At 43.7% G+C, this 18,393-nt stretch overlaps 2 protein-coding genes across 7 annotated transcripts in view; one reads left to right on the top strand and one right to left on the bottom strand.

Moving 5' to 3' along the window:
- Positions 1–18,393, top strand: part of LOC135104751 (uncharacterized) — an 89,980-nt gene that overhangs the window by 744 nt on the left and 70,843 nt on the right. For 4 of the 6 annotated variants that reach the window (XM_064012317.1, XM_064012315.1, XM_064012319.1 and 1 more), the window contains exon 1: positions 5,968–6,479. The gene's annotated coding sequence lies outside the window, so the exon portion shown is untranslated. Of the gene's footprint in view, positions 1–3,471; positions 3,613–5,967; positions 6,480–18,393 lie in introns of those variants that run through there. The other 2 variants (XM_064012311.1, XM_064012312.1) reach the window with 2 other exon arrangements.
- The window catches only part of LOC135104752 (probable G-protein coupled receptor 21), a 69,863-nt gene continuing 51,964 nt past the window's right edge, over positions 495–18,393 (bottom strand). Inside the window, 1 exon segment of the mRNA XM_064012320.1 lies at positions 495–11,351. Coding sequence (XP_063868390.1) covers positions 10,757–11,351 — 595 coding nt within the window. The 3' untranslated portion in view covers positions 495–10,756.

The following is an 18,393-nucleotide window of genomic DNA, read 5'->3' as shown; positions in this document are numbered from 1 at the left end:
TGGCTGCGTCAAGCTATTAGTGCATTCTCTAACATTTTGGCCGGTGTCTTCCCTCGACTGTTGGTTTCATTGGAAGTTGTGGTTTCTAAGTACGTTTTCTCGACTCTAGTGATAGTTTAACGTTTTGCATAATCAGTGGGGAAACATGTAGCCGTGAAGACACGGCAAATAGTCTGTGGCCTTCAGCTAGACAGTGGTTTCAAAATACTGACTCGTGGTTAGATTATCAACAATGACATTTACGTTCTCATTCACAAGACAGTATTCCTCCACATGAGTGTTTGAGAGAGAGAGAGAGAGAGAGAGAGAGAGGGTTTGTGGAGGAGGGGGGAGGTGACTGGTTTTCAGCAAACATTGTACGTAGGTGAAGGTCCATCCACATCAGAACCCTAGAGCGGAACTGGTTTATCTTCGACTCCGCGTCACCATTTAAACTAAAGGATAACAACACACACACACACACACACACACACACACACAGTAAAACCGACACCATTGCTGCTTGACTTTATTTAAATCTCTTCCATATTACAAAGTTGCCAGCGAATCTAAGGAAGTACAGGTAATCAGGTAAAATAAAGAAAGGATTCTCTTTCCCGTCATTTTCAGAGGGCGACGCAGAAAGCCACAATAAAAGTAGTTAGAGAGAAAGAGAGGAAAAGCTTGATTTCTATTGGTCGTTGTGAGTGAATGCCGCGCTGTGATTGGCTGGATCTGCTCGCCCCCTGAGAACTCGGGATGTCCCAACACTCGCCCCCGGCACTGACTTAGGCTACACCTACCAGTATTTTTTTTTTTTTATTATTTTTGTTTTTTATTTCCTGATTTCTCCTTATTGCATTATGTTGACGCCCTTATTAACTTACTGGGTTTTTATTTTGAGAGAAATTCGCATTACAACGAACAGACACCGTGTTTGTTTATTTTACACGGTGTATGCACTTAATGTTAAAAGGTTTAATTGATTTAGGGACTCGTTTGAACACATCGATGGATTTGCACGATGCCGGTTCCCTCCCTCCCATTATCATTATTATTATTATTATTATTATTATTATTATTATTATTATTATTATTATTATTATCATTATTATAGCTTTCTTTTTTCGAACACAGGAAGCGAGTGTGCGCGTCAGCACACACGCTCCCTCTTGCAACAGAAACACAGAAACACGAACGATGTAAGTAGTTATACAAGTCTCGCATTATCACTAACAATAACTCTTGAGCAGTGCGTACAACCTTCTCATATCCCAGTACTCTTTTTAAATAGTATACACAAGTTTTGTTGCATCATTCATCATTTTGGGAAACAATTGGACATAAGACGAATAGCTCTAAGTTCAAGGGTTCGAACCAAGAAACGTGAGTGAGTGAGTGAATGAACGAACCAGTAAGTGATGCTTCGGAACTTGTCCTTAAACTTCCGTCCCTCCATACAGTGCAAGGGTAGTAAGCACCCTCCCATAGCATGATCAGAGAGGAGAGTTTAAGGTTCATCATCTTCGCTAGTTCACTTAATTCGACTCATTCTGAGATAAGAAAAAGAGATATGATTCGAACAGCCAACGAATACAAGGCAATAAGCGGCGGGAAGGAGCAGGCGGGGTGGGGTTAGTGGTGTATGAAAATGTAGGATGAATTCATGGTTCTTCACTTCTTTGTTCTCCATAGAGATAGCAAAATTTACACGGCTACTCATTCTCCGTTTTCCTACACCACTAACTTTATATGATTCCTTTTCTAGTCTTGGATCTCAACCCAAGATCAGGAGTCGCTGGGAGAAAAGACTCTGGGTACGTGTAACATGCCTTCCCATCCCACGCGTTCATTCCCCGTAACGCTGACTGCAGGAGAAAAAGCGACCAATCGACGTGGTAGAGCTTCCAGTACTGTAGAATGCATCAACTGTAATTTTGTTCCTTGTAAAGTTTTTGACATAATTGGCTCAGATGTGGAGACACCAAGTACTATATACACTTTTAGAGGATTGCTTTTTGAATAATACTTTTTGGATTCTTATACACAGATGACGCTACGAATAAAGTTTTGACACAAATGGCACCAAGAACAAAAATTACTTGATTTTCATGGCCATTTACATTCCCTGTTTGGAGTTTTTGGTTGATTTCTTTGTCCTGCGTGTGTTTGGACGGGGAGGAAATTGGCATCGTGCAGATCAGGGCAAGGAAGGAAGGAGCTCAAGAGGAAAATAAAGATAAGGAAATAAATTAGACTTATTGACCCCGCACCGCCACGGGGACTAACTCACTGACTCAAAGACCGACTATCGAACTGCCTCTCCTTCCGTCCACACCCGCACCCACCCACACACACACACACACACACACACACACACACACGCGGACCTAAACAAACAAGAAGATAATAATCCTAACGTCAAAAATGATGAAATATTTACACAACACATTCTTGTCTACTAAGATTCGCGTCACGAAAACACAAAAAATGGACCGCGGTAACACAGGGCACGGCAGCTCCTCCCTCCATCCTGCTGCCTGCCTCCCGCCGCCCGCCAACCCTGATAAAACAAGCGTATGGAGATTTCTTTACTTTGATTGATTGGTTTACACGGCGTCAGGGCGCGTGAGTGTGCGCGCCGAGGAGCTACTTGGCTCACCAGCGTCAGAGAGTGATCCTCAAGTTAGAGGAAGAGGGAGAGCCGGAAGGTGTAATGAAGAACTTTGAAAGAAAAGGAAGATGAGAGGAAATGATTCAATTACACTTCCTTAAAAAGTTATCCTCGGCGTCAAGGAGATGGAGGATGGGCAGGGGAGCAGGGGGAAGTAAGGAGGGAACCGAGAAGATAGGAAGATATGAAACTATTTTTGGATTTCACTCCCACGGCCTCAGTCACGCCGTGATGTTTGCAGATTTGCAAGTCTGCGTGGATGAAGAGTGCTGGTTGCAGCACAACCTTTACGGCGAGTTGAGGCGCCCAGGAAGGAGGAATCCGAAGGTGGTAGTGTTAAGGTACAGACGCCCTCCCTCCTCCCCTCCTCTTTTGTTCCTCTCCTCCTGACTCCTTCCTACAGTCACCGCCGTGCCGCGCCGTGCACCTCGATCCCGAGGCGCTACGGTGTGAGCCAGGCAGCTCGGACCGTCCCTTCCCGGCGTGAGGAGGGCGTCCTGCTGCTCTGAGGAAGTGCTGCGGGTTGCAGCAGACTTGAAATGTTTTGGTCAAGGTGAATTTTTTGTCGCCTTGTTCTCTCTCTCCCAGCATTTATTTGGTGTGATTTTTTACACTTGGTGCGTCGCAGATAATTCCATAATGCATTATATTACGTTTCAGAGTGTGTCCTGCATGGCTGAGGTAAAGCGTGCGACTTCCTGCTAACTTTTCGCCGCGCAGCTGCTCCTGCTCCCCGCCAGGCGAGGAGCAGCAGCAGTGGCTGTGCGGGCATGAGGTGTGCTCGCCAAGGCTGTCCACCGCCCATCAGTCGCGTCCCGGTGCGGCCTGAACGAGAGATTGGAGGTGTATCACAAAATAGACGGAAGTACTATTGATCGCCGTGAAGACCTTTACCTGTACACGAGCTGAGTTAGGAGGCAAGGTCGTCATTCATCACTGGCTACAGAATTGTGCCCGCTGTGAGTCATGCCAGATTTTGATCTCGACTTGCGTGCTTCCGCATGTCTAATTAATGCTGTTAATTAATGCTGTTGTGTCGAACAAAGTGAAGGAAAAAGATGAAATCGAATTTAAATGATAGGAACCAACTGCCTTCTAGCAAGTTTTACGAATCGCGAAGAAAAAATGTATCCAAAATTTGTTGCAGTGAGCTTTTCAAATTCTGAATGAGAAAGAAACAAAGTATCCTCGATTTTAAAAGATAATTACATGGATAGCTTCCACGAATGGTGACCATGGAAATCTATAAATCTTTAAGTTGTTTATAAATAGCGTTAGTATGACAAGCTTAGTGACTATTACTATCTCGTCACCAAGACTTGTAACTTGTATTTTCTTCCGTCCGTGGTTGCGTTGATGCTGACCTTCCCTCCCTCGCCGCCGCAACGCCCGGGGAGAAAAAAGAAGCCGAAGCCGAACCCGTAACGCAGAACCGGAACAGTGGACGCGCATAACACACACGTACGAACACTGCCTCCTCGTGACCTCCTTTGTTTATTGAACATGTTTACTGTATTGTATTGTTTGTTCTACGCCTCTAGATGACACTGTTACCGAGTTATTTATTTGTTTTCTAGGTAGCTATGAGAGAGAGAGAGAGAGAGAGAGAGAGAGAGAGAGAGAGAGAGAGAGAGAGAGAGAGAGAGAGAGAGAGAGACTAAGATTATATACTGTGACAGCACCAGACTGCAGACACTGAGCATTATTATGATTATTATTATTATTATTATTATTGTTACATTATAGTTATTATCATCATTATCATTATCATCATTATTATCATTATGCATCATCATCATTATGAAGTTGGCCTCTTCTACGTAAATTTGCATCTTCTAGTGTAGGATTACCCTTTGCTTGCGATTCGCTGAGAGAGAGAGAGAGAGAGAGAGAGAGAGAGAGAGAGAGAGAGAGAGAGAGAGAGAGAGAGAGAGAGAGAGAGACAGAGAGAGAGAGAGAGAGACCTGCTAGCATACGAGACCTAAGCATTATTTTTTTTTTTATCATTGGAATTTGGAGGAAGCGTCTGATAAGCAGCAGCTGTACGCGGGAGTGGCCTGTGGACCCTTGCCTTGCCTCGCTGTACGTGCGGCGCCTCATGCTGGAGCCCCGACCACCCGCCCTTACCCTACCACGACACCCTCCCCTGCAGCCCTCATGCGTGTTTGAATGCGTAGCGGCGGCGTGGATAAGAGAGTAAGGATTTCCTAGGCTTCTGTCTCCTGAAGTCCCTTAAAAGTTAGTTTCCGTGTTTTGAAGTGAGTATTTCGTGAGACAAATTTCAGGAGTAAGAATCAGACTTTCCTAGGCTTATGTCTCTTCTGAAAGTCTGTTATAAGTTAAATTCTGTGTTTTTAAGTGAGTAATAAGTGAGGCTGACAATTCAGGTGGAAGATTGAGGCTTTGCTAGGCTTGTCTCATGAAAGTCCCGTAAACACTTATGTCCGTGTTCTTAAATGAGTGAGACTTAGGTGAGACTGGTTGCTCAGGAGTAGCCGTAGATAGTTAAGCAACAAGGAATAATAATCTAGGACTCAAAGCATGAATGGTGAGCTGATGACTATGAGCGTTCGCAGTGATCTCTTGTTTACACGTTCCGGACCCGCCGTCTGCTGCCAAAGCGTGCGTGATTGAATTATGGCACCAAAACCACGAAGTCATAATGGCCCCAGGAGAAGTACAGTGAGTATTTTCTTTTCTCGCATTCCTAGTCGGTGCCATAATGATCTCGTTAGAGGGGAAATAAGTCCGTTTTACACACATGAGGCCGCAGAGGAGCAGTGGAAGGTGTCGGCAGGTGAGCGGGGCCTGTCCGAGTGGCGTGGCTATGCTAGGCTACAACACTGCGGCTCGAAGCGAGAATAGGTGCAGCCGACGCAGACTCGCCGGCGACACGCGACCGACCGCCCTACCAAAGCCTACATCTAGTGCATTCTGTTATCTCAGCGGCGGCGGCGTCCACGTCCCTCCTGACTGAGCTGAAGCGGCGCCGAGGCTGACTGACTGACAAAAAGCGATGGAAAAACACTAATATGGCGTCCGCCCCTTGTTAACCCCATTCCGTCTTCCCCGTCCCGCCCCGCTTTGAAAGGAAAAAGTTAATTCGGTACAGACCCCAGTTGAGATAGGAGGCAGTGTAAAAAAATAGAGATGTATGGATATTTTCGAGTGTGAGAGAAGCGTTATGGCGTGAATAATAAACAGCGGTCTTTGCTTGTTGTGGCTTCTTCCGTGCCAGTAGAAGTCAAGATTGAAAAATTGCATATCTCAATCTTGAATTTAATGAGTGAGCCGTTCATTGTCCGCACGTCTCTCGCGATGATGATAATTTTGAAGCATTGTAATTATTTTTTTCCTAAATAATTACTCCTCTTAATCAAAATACTTATATACTTATGTAATTTCGCTTCGTTTTTGTATAATATTCTTTTCGTAAAAATTATATGCGTCACTTAGTGTTGACTCGAACGTCATTTTTTTTTTTTTATTTTGCAGTCATTATGAAATTTGTCCGGAGAAGTGTCGATAAATGATAATCAAAAACAAGAATGGCGATCACTATTTCAAACTCCGTTCTAACCTCGCCCCGCCCCAACCAGTCCCGTCCCACACTGAGTATTAAGCCCTGAAACACCTTCTCCATGTTATTGCGCATTATTATTACTGCCTTCATCATCTTTGCTTCCTTCCCTCCTCAGCTGCAAGTATTCCCGCGATGGAGTGGGAGAAGAAGGAAGGACGGGAAAAGAGAAGGCTTGGCGGGGTCTCTGCCTACGAAACATTTGCCACGCGCTTCCCCTCATCTCGCCTCGCCGTTTCCCCGTGCGTGAGTACTGATTGAAAGTTTTCCTGTCTCTCTTGTGTTTACTTTTCCATTTCAGATTATTCCAAAGTACTTTTCTGGTTTCACTTTATTTTCTTATGGTACGTCGTTACTTTTCATATTTATACTTCTTTGTATTTTGATATATCACGGTATTCTAAAGTGACGTTAACAAAAAGTTATATTTTTAAGCATGGTTTCCTCGATAGAGCATTGTGGACCATTACGCTTTCCTTTCCATACGCTGCATTACACGCCCGTAGCACACCTGCTCGTCAGACACGGATACCTTCACGAGCTTCGGTGACTGCGGGGCGGCGCTAACGAGGTTCCACTTATACAAAGCTTAATTCTTGGTGTGGGTGGACTCGCTGATTCCATAAGTGCATACGAGTTATTTCACAGCTCGGAAAGTTAGGTAATCGCACAGGCTACATTTTCCGAGTCTTGAAATAACTCAAAAGCGTTCCAAGGATCAGCGGGCCGCCTCACACTCACGGGTCGCCGCGCAGCACCGCCTGGCGTCAAGCTCCGAAAGTTATCGATCAAGTATCATTTCGTTATACTTCGCCGGGTTTAGAATCTTGATCTTCGGACAAAACTCGTGAAGGTTAAAATCGTGTCTTCTCGAGGTAGTCAATGCGGTATTTATTTTTTTAATTTTCACAATTTCTTTCTTGTGTTTTTCGTTCGTTCGTTTTTTTTTTTCTTTTTTTTTTTCTGTCGGTTGTTCCGTTTGCCGTGAAAATGAAAAAGATAAACAACAACCGTGAACTTTAATTAATAGTTCGAATTATTATTTTCATCTCATCTGGTGATTCGAAGCATTGCCCGAAACGAATGATGAACTATGGAACATTGAGCTGTTTTTCATAGTTGAATATTAAGTTGTAATTAAATAATCATCATCATATAATCACCAATACTTTGTTCATCATTATTTCCATGGAACGGGACGCCGACCTACCTAGTGCATAATTCAGTGGTACTTTATTCAGTGCTTCATTTCCTTTCCTTATCGTTCATAATAAGAAATCCAAATTACTTCCCTTCACCTATCTAATTAGTACTAGAATCTGATCTTCGCACCTGAGCTTCTTCTAAAAGACGAGGAAGGAAACACTTACAACTAAAACCCTGAACTGCCTTAGTAACACGAAGCAGTCGCCGTCGAGGGGCCGCCGCCGACCTCGCGTCCTGCTTCTCTTCCTCCCTCACACAACCGTCGACTAATGAAATGCTTTGATTCTCAGGAAAATTAAGAAAATATATCAACTCTTTCCATTCATTCTTTCCACCGCTGCAGTGTTGTCATGTTTTTGCCTCTTGTTTATACAGTTTCTCCTCCTCCTCCTCCTCCTCCTCCTCATATTCTTCTCCTTCCTCCTACGCGAAAACAGTTTTTGCATTTTTTATCTTTACTTGAGGGGAGAACGAGAGGGAGAGAGTGCCACACACACACACACATACACACAGCTGTAACACCGCGGCGTCACACAAATCCACGTAACATCCCGCGGGCTGCTAAGTGACGCGGCGGCCACCACAGAGAACGCGGGAGCATCGTAACAAACATTCGTAACACATTCGTAACGAGCAAACGTCTCTCCCTCCCTCGCAGTAACGCCGTGGGGAGAAGGGTCCCTTACTTAACTAACCGCAAATATACCCTAGAAAGTCGCACACGGAGTAACAACAACAAAGAAAACGGATTGAAGGGAAATGAACCGCGAAAGGGGAAAAGAAAATGTAGTCACGAAGCGGAGACGGTGAAAAGAAAACGAACGAGAAAGGAAAACGGGAAGATGACGGACGCAGAAAGTCACTCGATGTAAAACAAACCCTTGATTATTACGATTATTATTATTATTATTATTATTATTATTATTATTATTATTATTATTATTATTATTGGTGTTGTTTTCTCGCTTCAAGCTTTAGCTGCCTAGAGATTGGTGGTGATGGTGGTGGTGGAGGTGACGGGTGTGAATCATTATCAATATCTCTTCATTACAACCCTCCTTTTTCTTCATAGTATTCACTCATCACCACCGATAACACGGACAAACAGACAGACAGACAACAACAGTAACATCTTTTTATCTTTCCCTTTCTCTTATTTTTTTCTTCCTTTTAACTATTTTTTTTAGCTTCTTCCCTTATTTTACGTTCTTTCTTCTCCTTCCCTAAAAAAAAACTATAATCTATTCGGTTTCCATCTTTCACCTTTCTTTATCTGTAGCTCCTCTCCTTTCTTTCTAATTCTGTCCCATATCCTTCACGTACATCAATGAATCCTAACTTTACGTCCTCTCTCTTTTATCCTCCACCATCCTCTTCATCTGCTATCTCTTGTTTAACTCTTCTCCCTTCACATCCACGGTTAAGTTCCTCTTTTCCTTCTCCCTCTTTCTATTTCTCTCCTTAAAAATTCTCATATACGCATCGGTTCCTTAACATTTTCATTAATCTTTTTCATTCTCTCTTAGTCTCATTCATTGTTCCTTTCGTGCAGTTGCTATTAGGGTATTTAGCTCCTATCTTCCTTTCCTTATTATTCGAACTAGTGCATGCTTCCTTCTCCCTCTCCCTCTCATCCTACCCTATGTCTCCCTCTCGTCCAGTCCTTTCCTAGTCCATCACGCTGTAAATGTTGATAACGCTCTATAAGGTCCCTTCCTCGCTACACCGCCCGCAGCTGTCCCCTTTATGGTTATCTCGCTCACTCCGCTCCGCCCACTCAGCTGAAAAAAAAGTCCCATCACTCCAAAAAGTCCACTAAAAGCATCCTGTCTACTCAGTTCTTCCGAAGCCTTCCACTCAACCCGGCAAACCCACGCACTCACACAGCAGTCTCGAGAACAAAGTCGATTCTTTCTTCGTCTCGCTTCATTTCGTCCTTCCGTCTCGATGCTTCGAATCGTCAGTCTCGAAACATTATTCGAGACGGGAACAGCTACAGGAACAAGTGGTGGTGATGGTGTTGGTTTAGGTACAGGTGTTTCTTAGGTCATAAGTCCCTTCGCACCTGTATTCGCACTCATCCACGCACACACGCAACCACGAACCTGTTTAGCCGTGTCTTTGCTGCGGGCTGAGTGTGTTGCGAGCAAGACTGTACCGTAAGCTGTCAGGAATTTGGGAGAAAGTGAACGTGGCTAAAATTTGTTGTTTTTGTACAAGTCTAGCGTAAAACAGAAATCGTGGCAAGCCAGCGTGTTACGTTTAGTGAAAGTAATAGGTTGTTATACAGTATATACGTATATGTACTTTTTTTAATATGTATATATATATATTTTGTCTGTCATCAAAAGCCAACTAATGACGCGTTAGGTAGCGGAAGTACTATTTTGTTCGCCTCGACACGTTCCGTTTTCTTTCTCTCGCCTTCCCGCGTGAGGTCAGCCCCGCCCGTCGCGTCAGACTCCCACAGGCTCGCCATCTCCCTGACAGTGCCGCGCCTGCGCTCACCAACTTCACTATTTGTAAGACGTATGAGTCAACAACAACCTTTAGTACACTCCACTGTAACAAATTGTACTTGAAGCCAGCAACTCCTGTAATCTACTTCTCGGGACACGTCTAGCACACGTTGAAACACTACTTCATTACACATGTAGAGTTAGCATTAGAGGAGAGGATCAGTGTCACAAAATAAAATTAACTCGTTCAACAACATCTCTAAAAAAAAGACAGACTTAGTACTTGATCTTCATGCCAAAGTTCGCTAGGTAGTAATTATTATTATTATTATTATTATTATTATTATTATTATTATTATTATTATTATTATTATTATTATTATTATTTCTGTAATGTGTAAACACTGATATGGTTGAGTCCTATCACAATATAACATTCCATGAAGACGAACAATGATTAGACGACACGGCTAGGATGATGTCCGGCGCCGCGGTGGGCGGGGGTTGCCCACGCACCACGGGCGGCCTGGGCTCCCTGCTACACGGAGAGACACACACACACACGCACAAACACCTCACGATTGTCACATGGTGGTGGTACAAAAAGGAGTCCCTGTCTTAGCATTTTGATGACGTCCTCCCTCCACACCCTGCGTCCTCCTCCTCCTCCTCCTCCTGCTCCTCCTGCTCCTGCTCCTCCTCCTCCTGCTGCTGCATAGGGCGAGGCGGGGGGAGGGAGTGTGAGAGCATTGAGCATTAAGCACTTCATATCCTTCAGCACACACACTGGCTGCACCTTCACCTTCACTATGCACTATACATGGAAGAAGTTACGGGAACGCGCCGGCACAAAGAGGATCAGTAGTCTAGGATGAGCTCGGCATTGCGCGCCTTTCTCTGGCAGCACAGCGAGAGGCAGAACAGCTTGAGGCCGCGCCGGAACTTGGGGCTCATGGCCACATAGATCACTGACTTCCAACAGGAGTTCATGGCGCCCAGCCAGAACACGGCGAAATGGAGGAACCGCACTTCGATGTGGGTGCCGGAAAGGTACTCGTACGTGCGCACGCCGACGCAGGGGCCCCAGGACAGCCAGAAGGCCACCACCAGAACGAAGGACATGGCATGGTCAGGGTTGGCCAGGTTGGAGGTGAGCGCCGTCACGAACTCCTTATCCTGCCCCACCACGCAGGTCTTGAGGCGCCGCATGGTGTTGAAGATGTAACCATAAGTGTAGAAGAGGGTGATGAGCGTGGGCCCCAGCACCATGGGCACCAGAGTGATGGCGTAAGCGATCATGCTGCCCCAGTCCAGCCAGCACACGTACGCCTCGCCGTCCCAGTGAGAGGAGTTATTGAAGCCGAGCAGCGGCGGACAGCACAGCATCATGGAGGTAACCCACGTGAACACCACCCAACACTGGCACCGCGTCTTCGTCTGCACCGTCTCGTACCTGCGGGGAGGACAAGTGTGAGGACTGGCTCTTAACGAATTACACCCCTCTCTCTCTCTCTTCCTCTGACACAGACGAGAGCTATATGACCTACTTGCGGTTAAGTCAGTTAGTCACACTGTCTATTTTTACATCCCGTATCCATTTTTCACACTCCCTGCATCATTCTCTCTCTCTCTCTCTCTCTCTCTCTCTCTCTCTCTCTCTCTCTCTCTCTCTCTCTCTCTCTCTCTCTCTCTCTCTCTCTCTCTCATATCCACTGCCTGTATTCTTTTTTCCCACTCCCTGTGTCAATCCCCTTACCATAAGCACACACTTCTTGCAGCGCATTACACCACATTCCTTGCAACACACACTGTTACTGTCATCCAAACACATACATAAAGAAATTGATAAAATAATGATAGAAGTGACATGACTATCTCTGTTTTCTAGTAAATTATAAAGTCGGTCCTTATATGTTACCTCCTGCTTCTGAAATTAAGGTAGTATTAGTATTACGGTATGAAACGTTATTTTTTTTTTTTTTTGCGTTACTTTTTCAGGAATGGAGGAGGGGATTGCGTGTGACGTGTGGCGGGGGAAGAAGAGGGGAAGATAGCATGTGGCGTATGTTAGGAATGAGTTGCAGTTCTCATGTGACGTTTTTGTTTGGGAAGAGAATATGACGTAGTATGATGTAAAACACAAAATCAGTATAAAATGTCAAGAGAACTCCGTCGTGTGTGTGTGTGTGTGTGTGTGTGTGTGTGTGTGAATGAGGGCGCGAGTTGCTGGTGGTATTTGCGCAGTGAGCAGCAGGGAGGGAAGTTTTAGCAGCGCTCAGAGTGGCCACCGTTGCCTTGGCTGCTTATCACGTTTCATTCACGCACTGACTTGAAGAAAAAAAAAATAAATAAATAAAATAAAATATATATATATATATATATATATATATATATATATATATATATATATATATATATATATATATATATATATATATATATATATATATATATATATATATATACATACATATATCACCAGCATGAGTTTTCTTCGTTTTGTTGTTGTTGTTGCTGCTGCTGCTGCTGCTGCTGCTGCTGCTGCTGCTGCTGCTGTTGCTGCTGCTGCTGCTGCTGCTGTTGTTGTTGTTGTTGTTGTTGTTGTTGTTGTTGTTGTTGTTCTTGGGCTTGCTCTTCTCGTTGTTCTTGCTTTTGTTCTTGATCTTGTTCTTCTTTTCCTTGATCTTGTACTTCTTGTTCTTCTTCCTTTCCGTGTTGTTTTTGTTCTTGTTTTTCCTCTTCTTGCTTCTATCGTTTTCTTGTTCTACGTCTTGTTCTTCTCCTCCACCTCCTCCTCTTCCTTCCTTACCATAATATTTACAATTTCACATAATATCACTAACACAGCAGCCCATCGCTCCCTCCTGCCTTTCTTCGCCCTTTCCCTCCCCCCCTCTCTCCCTCCTGCCTTCCCCTTCCTTATTTCCTCCCTCCCTCTCTCACCCACAGTCCTCAGATCACCGCCACGTAGGTCGGTATTTATCGGAGGCTGAGTAAAGCTTAAAGACCTCGGGGTGTTAAGGTCTAAAAATAGCAAGGACAGATATCGATGAGTGAAGAATGTCAGCGCAAGATAACTACAGAGAGAGAGAGAGAGAGAGAGAGAGAGAGAGAGAGAGAGAGAGAGAGAGAGAGAGAGAGAGAGAGAGAGAGAGAGAGAGAGAGAGAGAGAGAGAGAGAAGGGGTTTCAATCAGTATCGGTCTCTTTCTCCTCTTCCTCCTCCTCCTCCTCCTCCTCCTCCTCCTCCTGTTTTTTTTTTCTATCTTCTTTTTGAGGGCATATGAAAATAAGGGAAGCTGCAAGAACCCGTTAGTCCTATTCGTGGTAGTCCAGTCCTCCTCCTCCTCCTCCTCCTCCTCCTCCTCCTCCTCCTCCTCCTCCTTCTCCTCCTTCTTCTTCTTCTTCTCTAGCTACTAATCGTATCCGTAGCGGGAAGGGAAGTGGGAAGAGAAAGGACGGGGATAAGAAGTGGTCAAGTCTTGGTCTCACTTATCGTAATCCTTCCCTAACAGGTCCTGAAGAGAGAACGGCTCACCACGCATACGTTTTCTTTTTATTCTTTATTATCGGTGCCAGGGACTGATTTTCGTGTGTGTGTGTGTGTGTGTGTGTGTGTGTGTGTGTGTGTGTGTGTGTATGCGTGTGTGTGTGATTCATCGCAGGAACTTTATACGTGCACGAGTCTTGTAGTTTCTAGTTTTTATGTTAGCCAGTTACTTCGAGTCCTGTGAACACTCGGCATTTTATTTACTATTATGCACGACCAGGGAAGTTTTTGGAAGTGCTGAGGCATGGCGGCAGGTGGCAGGTGTGTGGCTGGGACAGGTGTGCGGCTAGGACAGGTGTGTGTACAGAGGGACACAGGTACATAAGGGCCTCGTTTAGTCTTCCTTCACGTCAGCATTACACAAAAGAGTGACGTCCCTTCATGGCCTCTACACACACACACACACACACACACACACACACACACACACACACACACACACACACACACACACTGCAGTTTGCTGGGAAGTCTTCACTCTTTCCGAGGCTTTCCCTTCCATCTCCCCAATGCCATAAAACTGCAGAGCCTTGTGATGGCCTGGCCCTTGACCTCCGGGGCTGCGGCTTGGTTATCTCGCCCACTCTCGCTCACCCTGCGCCTCCCTCGTGCTGGTGTATTCAGAAAGGGTTCGCTCTGATGCTCACAACGACTATTTTCAAAGGCCATAGAGATGATCAGTCAGGTTTCGAGAACGTTTCTCCTGTTAACAATGTAGAAATGTTGTTTATCTGTCACAAGAACCGTAAAAATATTCCTTGAAGTCCGTGTAACTTCAACTAGAGCCTTTTGAAAGTAGTGGAGGTGCGGCGCAGGAGTGTTTCAGAATATGGTTCACACACCACACACACACACACACATACACACACACACAAAGGGCAGGCATTAGCAGATCTGTAACCCTCTACCAACAACATTCAAACACTTAACTCCTGACCTTTTTGTTAATTCTGAATGAGGCCGATGACTGTGTGGCCTTCCCCGTGCCACCACCACCACCACCACCACCACCACCACCTCTGCTGCCCACATAACACTGCGCACCATTTCTTTCTGTCTTTATGTTTAGTCATTTTCTTCTTTCTTCTTCTTCTTCTTCTTCTTCTTCTACGTCTTTTTCTTCTTTTCTTCTACGACTTTTTTTCTTCTTCCCCCTCTTTGTTGTATTGTCACTCTCCTTCCTCTGCCTTCTTTTACACAGTCTTATATTTTCCTTCCTCTTCTCTTCCATTTTTACGTTCTGTCGGATTTTCTTCTCTTTCTTCTTTACTCAGCTTTATTTTCTTTTTTCATTGTGTCTTCTTTCTCTCTTTTTTTCTTTTTCCAGTCTTCCTCATTTTTATTTCACTCCCTACTATACTAAGTTTTCTCTCTCCCCTCTTCCTTATTCATTTACCCAGTCCTACTTCTTCCTTCCTTTCTTATTAAGCCTTACTTTCTCCCTTTCCTTCGTTATTCTGTTATTTGAGGTCTGCATCACGCACACATTAAAATTACATTACATTACAAAGTGCTTTTAATTCAGTACTGGCTCTGATATTCTCTTTTAAGTGCATTCTGATGGTGTATGTTTTTGTATTATTGTGAATGTACGAGAGTGCGGTAGGGAGATGAGTGTGTGGTCATCGTACCTTCCGCACTATTGACGTACGTATATGAGTCACGCAGTCTGTTAACTCTTATGGGGATTGTGGTTTACGTGTACGATATTCCGGTAAATTTCAGTTGTTATCGTACGGGATGTCGAAGGTGTTGAACGTTTCAGGTCTTCTTTACTTAGAGAGAATAGTTTTTTTTTTTGTCCTTTTTTTTTTTTTGTCAATCTATCTATCTGCCTACATACCTACACATCTATCTTTCTCTATCTACCTGTCTGTTTACTTATATAACCATCCATCCACTCATCCATGCATCTATCTATCTATCTATCCATCTATCTATCTATCTATCTATCTATCTCTTGTATTCATTTCCTCATTCCTACATTTAAGTTCAAATTAAGTTCAAATTAAATTTCCAATTCCATTTCTTTCATTCATTTTTCACCAACAATCTGATTTCTTATTCTTAACCTTTAGATGAAACACGTCACGACCTGCGCACACACACACACACACACACACACACACACACACACACACACACACACGTACACGCAACCTTTACTCTCTCTCTCTCTCTCTCCCTCTCTCTCTCTCTCTCTCTCTCTCTCTCTCTCTCTCTCTCTCTCCCTCTCTCTCTCTCTCTCTCTCTCTCTCTCTCTCTCTCTCTCTCTCTCTCTCTCTCTCTCTCTCTCTCTCTCTCTCTCTCTCTCTCTCTCTCTCTCTCTCTCTCTCTCTCTCTCTCTCTCTCTCTCTCTCTCTCTCTCCCTCTCTCTCCTCCGCTGTAAGAAGACTTTCAAAAGGGCAACCTCGAGATACCACCGTCAGACTTAATAATGAGTTCGTGTGTGTGTGTGTGTGTGTGTGTGTGTGTGTGTGTGTGTGTGTGTGTGTGTGTGTGTGTGAGAGTGTGTGTGTGTAGGGGGGTGTTACCTGTGATGAGTCTGCGCAGGTGAATCTCTCTCTCTCTCTCTCTCTCTCTCTCTCTCTCTCTCTCTCTCTCTCTCTCTCTGAACTGTACTATGGTAAGATAGATAATTTTGGGCTGTGTTTTGAGCCTTGAGTGTTCAGTGTTTTTTTTTTTTTTAGTTTGTTTGCGGATTTGTGTTTTTTTTTCTTCGTTAGAGATTTTTTGTTTTTTTTTATTTGTTGTTGTTTCGATTTCAGTTTGTTATTTTTGTTTTTCTTCTTTGTCTTTTCTTGTTTTTTTCTTTCTTTTTTTATTCCTACTTATTATCCTTATTTGCGTTTTGATCATATATTTTTTTTTCCTTGCCTGTTATTTATTTATTTTTCTCTTCATTTGTTACCTACCAGATTCTTATTTTTCCATGTTTGTTATTATCCTACAGACGTCTCTCTTCTTATCATGTTACGCTGTTTATATATATTCTTTTCGTAATTTTCAATGCCATCAGAACTTCCAGTCTTGTAAAAAAAAAAAAAGAAAAAAAGAAAAAAAAACGGTTCCAATACTTTTCATCCAAAATTTCATATCTGCTAGTCTTCTGATAACAAACCATTCCAGTATTTTTCATCCAAAATTCCCAGACTTCTAAAAAAAATAAATTATAATAAACAGTTCCAGTACTTTATTCATCCATATCTCTTTACTTCTCTTCGTTTCTTTTTTTATTAATATATATTTTTTGGGGCGTCTTCTTTTCTTTTCCTTGAAGGTCTTTTCATTCTCTCTCTCTCTCTCTCTCTCTCTCTCTCTCTCTCTCTCTCTCTCTCTCTCTCTCTCTCTCTCTCTCTCTCTCTCTCTCTCTCCTCATCTGCATTTCCATCTAATATTTCACGAATAGTTGCTGCACCTTTCCTTTTTTTCTTCTTCTTTATCTTTTTTATTTTCATCCCTCCACACGCAACTCCTATATATCAGACTTGTTATCTCTCTCTCTCTCTCTCTCTCTCTCTCTCTCTCTCTCTCTCTCTCTCTCTCTCTCTCTCTCTCTCTCTCTCTCTCTCTCTCTCTCTCTCTCTCTCTCAGTCTCGCGTGTGGGGTCATTTTTTTTCTACCCCACAAAACTTCTTACTTAAAACTCACCACGCAAATCCCTTCTCTCTCTCTCTCTCTCTCTCTCTCTCTCTCTCTCTCTCTCTCTCTCTCTCTCTCTCTCTCTCTCTCTCTCTCTCTCTCTCTCTCTCTCTCTCTCCAGTTTTCCTTTACTTAAATGTACGGGATTGTGAGGAAGAAGATGAGACATGAAGGTGAGGGGAGAGAGATGAAGGAATTGGAGGATGAGGGGATAGGAAAGTGGAGGGAAGAGGAGACGAAGTTTGAGAGAGGTGAGGGGAAGTGTAGTTACGTTCAGAGAGAGGTGAGGGGACGAAAGTGAAGGAACAGAGGTGGTAATGGGAGGAAGAGGTGATGAGGGGAAGGGAGTGAGCAGATGGAGATGAGAGGAAGGAGAAAGTGAGGAGAGGAGATAAGGAGAAAAGGAGGTGAGAGGAAGAGGGGATAATGGGTCAAAGAGGAAGTGAGGGGAAGGCTGATGAGGGGAAGAGTGAAGAAGGGAAAGAGAGAAGGGAGAGAACCCTGAGGGGAAGGAAAGGGGAGGTGAGGGAAGGTGAGGGAATATAGGAACCGGACTTTGAGAGGGAAGGGAGGAAGGGGTGAAAGAGAGGGGAGAGGCAAGGGAAACGACAGTAAGAGAGAGAGAGAGAGAGAGAGAGAGAGAGAGAGAGAGAGAGAGAGAGAGAGAGAGAGAGAGAGAGAGAGAGAGAGAGAGAGAGAGAGAGAGAGAGAGAGAGAGAGAGTTATGGGAATGGTAAGAGTGACAGGGAGGAAAGAAGGAAGAGGGAGGGAGGGAGGTCTGGTGATGGCGTGAGGGGAGGAAGGAAAGAGGGAAAATAAAAGAGGAAGGAAAAGAAGGAAAGAAGAGAAAAAAATATGGAAAAATAAAATGAAAAGAGTTGCGAAGAAAAAGAAAAGAAAGGAAGGAAAAAAGAAAAGGAAATGAGAAAGAGGAAAAAGATGAAAATAAAGGAAAAATTGGAATGAAAGGGAAAATATAAGATAAAAGAACGGAAAATAAAAGGAAAAAATATGGAAAGGAAAAGAACAGAGGAATGGAAAAAGGAAAGAAAAGGAAAAGGAAAAGAGAACATAGGAAACAAAAGAGGAAAAGGAAGAGGAAATAACAAAAAGAGGAAGGAAACGAGAAAGAAAATGAAAAGAAGAAAAACGTGAAAAAAAGAAAAGTGAAATAAAAGGAAAATTGACAAGATTATAAAGAAGAAAATAAAAAAATATAAGAATTAAGAAAGGAACAAAAATAGGAAGAAAAGAGAAGAGGAAAAAGGAAGGAAAAGAGAAAGGAGGGGTGAAAGAAAATAGAAG

The sequence above is a fragment of the Scylla paramamosain genome, chromosome 11 (genome assembly GCF_035594125.1).
Source record: "Scylla paramamosain isolate STU-SP2022 chromosome 11, ASM3559412v1, whole genome shotgun sequence".
Classification (NCBI taxonomy): Eukaryota; Metazoa; Arthropoda; class Malacostraca; order Decapoda; family Portunidae; genus Scylla; species Scylla paramamosain.
Note: the sequence above shows the minus strand (reverse complement) of the source record. Positions and strands in the feature narration are given on the sequence as shown.